General features: G+C 34.5%; 1 protein-coding gene across 1 annotated transcript; it reads left to right on the top strand.

Moving 5' to 3' along the window:
- The first annotated feature begins 859 nt into the window (after nucleotides 1–859).
- On the top strand, nucleotides 860–2,095 carry LOC142358748 (L-xylulose reductase-like). Its single transcript, XM_075410308.1, has one exon. The coding sequence runs from the start codon at nucleotides 1,226–1,228 to the stop codon at nucleotides 1,988–1,990; it is 765 nt and encodes a 254-aa protein (XP_075266423.1). The 5' UTR covers nucleotides 860–1,225; the 3' UTR covers nucleotides 1,991–2,095.
- The last annotated feature ends 3,681 nt before the right edge of the window (nucleotides 2,096–5,776 follow it).

Genomic DNA, 5,776 nt, shown 5'->3' with positions numbered 1-5,776 from the left:
ATAAGATATAGAAAGAGTAGATGGAAATATAGAAAGGAAATATTGCTTGATATAAAGCAAATGTTTCAAGGCTTTTTTTTCAGACTAATGAATGCATTTATCTTTTGAAAGGCAGTGAAATTTTAATTTCCATATTTTTGTATATTGCGTAGCGATTATTCAGGCGAATAAAGGAATTTTAGAGCTTTGTGTCCTGCGCTGTTGTGTAACTAATTGTCACATACTTGATTAGCGGCGGAAATTGAGTATGAAAAGGTGAATTGTTTTTGTTTGATTACAGCGTTTGCGTAGTTTATCTGCGTCACCACAAATAAGTCACAATTTTTTTAATGAGGTTCTTTCTTGCACCTCTTTTTCGTCACTCGTTTTCTCTTCTGGCTTAGTATTGGTTTGAATAAAAGCCATAATTGATTATTAGTAGAGTAAAAATTAAACGGTACTGGGAAGGGCTTGGGTATACCATTCCCGCTTTGGCCATGCAGATTTAAATTGAATTAAGATGGCTCGGTCTTAAAAACGGGAAGTTAACGACAACAAAAGACATTTTTTGTCTGCTTTTTGCTAAATGCAGGTCAGTTAAATTTGTACTGTTTCTCCTTTGGCTTTTTTTTCAACTATGGGCGCACTGCTGCTTTTCTCCCTTATATTTGTGCAAAACTTGCTCTCGATCAATGGAAGGCATAAAGTGAAAAATTAAACAATGGCAAAAATTCGAAAAAATACATGTTGATTCTGCTATGTTACATGTAAAAGGTACCCTAAAGGCATCTCTATCTCTGTGTGTGTAACTGAAATAGATTCTGTTGTAAGTTAATTGCTTAACATGTTATCCGAGAACATCTGCGTCTCAATCGATTTGAAAATAAGCGATTGAATTTGAAATTCACCACATGAGTCCTCAATTCACTTTGAAATGAACTGAATATAACTTTGTTCCCTTATGAATAATTCATTTACTTTGCCAAAATGTGACTCATCTACATAATATGAAGTGTCCAACTAAATTCGATGAACTATTGCACCGATTCCGCCTTTCTAAACGTGCTGAGGTTGTATTTTATATTTCAGAAGTGTATGACTAGTTTTGAATGGCTTGTGGTGGTTCGCGAGTAATTGTATAGAAAGTCATTCCGAATAATGTTCGCGTGGTTAAGCTAAAATTGATTGAGAATAAAACTTAACCAGTTATTTATCCATTATTTTGAGCCCTTCTAGATGTGCTAAAATGACAGACAGCGTTGACGAGGTAGTTTACCCAGAATTAAGTGGGAAGAGAGTGGTTGTCACGGGAGCGGGCAAAGGTATCGGGGAGGGATTAGTTGGAGCCCTCATTAAGCAAAGCTGCTTTGTAATTGCAATATCCCGCACCCAATCCGATTTAGACAAATTAAGAGAGAAATACGAAGACACACAACTCCAAACTGTCCAATTAGACATCTCAAATTGGCAAGAGGTCGAATCTGCTTTTGAGAGATTGGATCCATTCCATTATTTGATCAACAATGCGGGGGTTTCAATTGTGGGACCCTTTTTGGAGGTATCAGAAAATGATTACGATTCCGTTTTCAATGTGAATGTGAAAGCTCACCTTCATGTTGCGCAGTTATCAGCAAAGAAAATGGTTAGCCACAATATCAAAGGAGTGATAGTCAATATGTCTAGTCAGGCGTCGCAAAAACCATTACAAGACCATACTTTATATTGTTGCAGTAAGGCAGCGGTTGATATGTTGACAAGAATTATGTCTTTAGAACTAGGTCCCAAAGGAATCCGAACAGTCTCTATTAACCCAACTGTTGTCTTAACGCAAATGGGAAAAATGGCATGGTCTGATCCTGTGAAAAGTGAGCCGATGCTTGCCCGAATACCCCTGGGAAAATTCGCGGAGGTTAGCGATGTTATTAAGCCAGTTCTGTTTTGCCTGAGCGAAGGGGCGGCTATGGTGCATGGATGCCACCTACCAGTTGACGGGGGATTTCTCTCACTGTAAACTGAGCTGTCATGAACTTTGAAGCGTGTATTTTTATACCTAGATATTATCTCTTCAACTTGATTTATGAAAATTTAGTATTAAAATTTAATCTATCTTGCCTCATCTTTTTTCGTTCCGTACATTATCTCGGATTATCCATTTGCGCGTTGGTTATCAACTCGGTTTAGTGATCGCTGGTAACTTAGTGGCCTATTTTGGTCCCCAAAGGGGAACACAGGCAAAAATTCGACTGCATTAAATAAAATGTCAGCAGAAAAATTGAGGAAGCGTCAAAAATGACATTGAACCGGATGCACTTAAGCTAGTATAGCAATGTATGTTACTGTAAGTAGCAGCGATTCTGTGTCCCAATAAAAATTGAAATGGAACTAGATATGGAATTTCAAAGCAAAGAAGTCCAAAGTAAGCCGGCGCCCGCCGCTCACTGTTGAAGGAGTCAAAATCGGAAGTTGAGTTTAGAAATCGTACCCAATAAAAGCCAATGTGTTCTTAGGAACAAGGAAACTGTTGAATCAAGTCCAAGAATTGAATACTAACAGCATTTGCACTACCAAGGCGATGACTGTGTATTCTGTCTGCACTAGAAATCTTGTTCGCAACCAAATTTCAATTATTGAAATCGAATTCCAAAGATTTGGAACAACTGTTTAAATTAACAAAAAGTTTTCTCACGATAGAAAATTCAAGCAACCCATCAGTTTCGACGAGGCACAAAGGTAGCATCCAGAATTTCAATTAAATGCAATGATTCATGAAGATCAAGCTAAATGAGGCTTCTGTTGGGTCAAGCTTATATAAACTCTTGCGTAGTCCAAATTTCAGCTGAAAAAGGGATTGCAATCAACTTAAAAAAAAACAATTTCCATGTTACTATATATCGGGAATTTTTTTGGTGGTACTGATATCAAAATCGGTTGCGATTACGCGATGAATGGTGGACAAAACCATGCAATAAAAATTAATACAAATTCGGCGAGAAATGTTCCAATATTTTATCGGTGAAATAACTGACTTAATTCTACTGCGGGAGCGAGACGCCTTGTATGAAAACAGTTTTTTTGCAAGGATCGTATTTTTTTTCCTGAATGATCAAATACAGACACTGTATTAAACAATTTTTTCAAGTATGTAACAAACAAGGAGGATCGGTAATGTGCGTACGCACGTAAGGTTCCGACGCCGCTTATCTTCAATTCTGAGTTAATTGGCTACCAAATGATGAAGAGTTAGAAAACCAACAACATACATATCGTCCGATAAACAATCAATGGAATACCATAATTCCACCCAAGAGGGCCGATGAACGTCGTTGATAACAGGACTACTAGAAAGGACAATAATAAATATCATACAACAAACACTATTTACGACCAAAACTCAATGGCTATAATAAATAAAGTCATAACAAAATCAAACTCGCATCAGATAAATTCTAAACAAAACAATTTAACCTTACTTCATTAAAAAGAATATGAGACCTGTTCTCAATGCGACTGGTTAACAGTTCGACAAAAAGTGCAAAGAGGTGCGAAATTCAAAACCAGGTTTCAGTTATTAATGTCATTAGATTTCATCTGAAATCCCTAAAATGTTCAATTTTATCTCCAGAGGAAGTAATTAAGACATATCATTATCCAATGTTCAATTGTGCAAAATTTCAAAGCCAATGGAACCTACGATTATTGTTATAAATTAAAAAGAAAAAAATCCTATAAAATGTAAAAAAAAAATTGTGAAAAAAAGCTAAAATATTTTATGAAATCTCGTAGTAGCAGCAGTAAGAAATCCCAGAAACAAATGTTTGAAGCTAAAACCGTTATAGAGGTCAAACTTTATTTCACTGGAAACGGGTTGTGACCTGTGTTTACAGAGACTGAGCTACAAATTGACCGAAAAACTTTTTTTTAAAAAATGACGAAGCTCAAAAACCCAAACATGTTTTTGAAAACAAATATTTTCAAAAGTCATAACAGACTTAAAATTTCAACGAACGGCAATGGATTAAGTTGCAATTTCTCAGGAAATCAATTGGGTCTGTTAATAATCTGACTAAGTTACGACCCCACCAAATAACAACAATTATATAAAGAGGCCAAAACATCAAACAATTATAAAAGATCACACTATTCAAGACACTATAGTTATAAAATGACGCCTGCAAGAACTGTAAATTGTCACTTATCTTCATTTTCATTGCAATGAGCCCGTCTTATAAGGACTACGAGGAGAAGACAACAAAAAGAAACCCAAAATTTAACAGTATAGAAATCTCGAAAAGTTTTTGTGAAATTATTGAAATTATTGTTTGCAGCGATAGGTCACAACTTATAACCAAACTCAAAAATTGTATTAATCAACAAACGAAAATGAGACATTTGCAAATAGTGAGATCGAGTTATATGGTTACGTACATGAGAGCAAAAAGTATACAATTAAATTTTTTTTTCTTATTTCAATTTTAAAGTCGTTAAAACAAACAGCTATAATTTGAAATCTTTAAATAGGTTGAGTTATACGTCCCGGGGAAGCAATTGAGAACTATTGTTATCAGGTATATGGCGTACAACGACAAAAAACATTGAAAATCTATTTTAGTTTTGCCTAAGCCCAAAAAGCTGTGATACCCTTTTTTCAAAGCTGTGAAAATTCCCTACTATTCTTTCCTTCAATTGCAATTGTCAATAATATGATCATTTGACAAGTAAACAAAATGAACACAACATATGCAATTATGCTCAAAATTAAAAAACCTGATAACGCATAGTCTAAAAAGAAAGAGACCGCTAGTTGAACATAGAACCATTCCGAACATTAATTTATAATCCGCAGGAAATTCGTTTCTGCTTATTGTGAGACAGCGCCCGAAGTTGAGAGAAGTATGATAAAAAATAATTGCTAAGTTCAAAAATTAACCGATAATTTCCTAAAAGAATTATTTTTATAGTCAAAACAGACAATAGATAACAACTGAAAGAATTTAAGTCGTTTAAGTACACAAAAGATAACAAATTAAAGTCGTTTAAGTACACAAAAGATAACAAATTAAAGCAAAATTCAAGAAGTACATGAAAAAAATTTTCCGAAAATCGTTGGTCAGATCCACAAAAACCATGAGCTTATTCTGAAACCGTAATATAGTCTCGTTGGGCCTCATTTTTTTAGAACAGTATCTGTCATTCATTGAGTAAAAAAAGTTTACATGAAAAACCCTTAAACAGCGGAATTATTTTGAAAAAAAAAGTCGTGCTCCATTAAAGTCCAAAAAAAAATTCTCGTAAGCATCCCTGGCGAGATCAAGATCAACCCAGATGTTACTGCACGTGTAAAAAATACTCATTTTCTCAAATGGTTGCGAAATAGATAAATTTTTCAACAAAATTTTTCAGGTTATCTAAAATAGAATGCATTTTGTATAGTTATTGCGTTTTAATTTGCAAAAAACTTGAGTTTTATAGCAAAATTGAGTTTTATCTGCAGAATAATAATTCCAGAAGACTCTCAAAGCCAGCGGATGTAGAGCTAGCTCGTATATCAGCTTAAAAAGATTTTGACCGCTGTTTTGAGGTATCTACTTCTAGCGAATTTAAAATAAGTGGGCTAAAAAAGCAAATTTGGTCCCGAAAAAATCAAATTGTGGAAAATTTAGCAAAAATTCTAGTCAAAACAGTCAGATGGAAGAATTCAGCAACCCTTCTCTATCTTTAGAGATAAAATCAATAACACTACAGCAAAAAAATGGAACTAATTTTAGTAAAATTGACGAAAATTAGGTCAAAAATACCG

Source organism: Convolutriloba macropyga, chromosome 2 (assembly GCF_964194025.1).
Source record: "Convolutriloba macropyga chromosome 2, txConMacr16.3, whole genome shotgun sequence".
NCBI lineage: Eukaryota > Metazoa > Xenacoelomorpha > Acoela > Convolutidae > Convolutriloba > Convolutriloba macropyga.
Note: the sequence above shows the minus strand (reverse complement) of the source record. Positions and strands in the feature narration are given on the sequence as shown.

What these genes read in the sequence shown, in the direction of transcription:
- LOC142358748 (XM_075410308.1), top strand. Translation starts at nt 1,226, where the DNA reads ATGACAGACAGCGTTGACGAGGTAGTTTACCCAGAATTAAGTGGGAAG.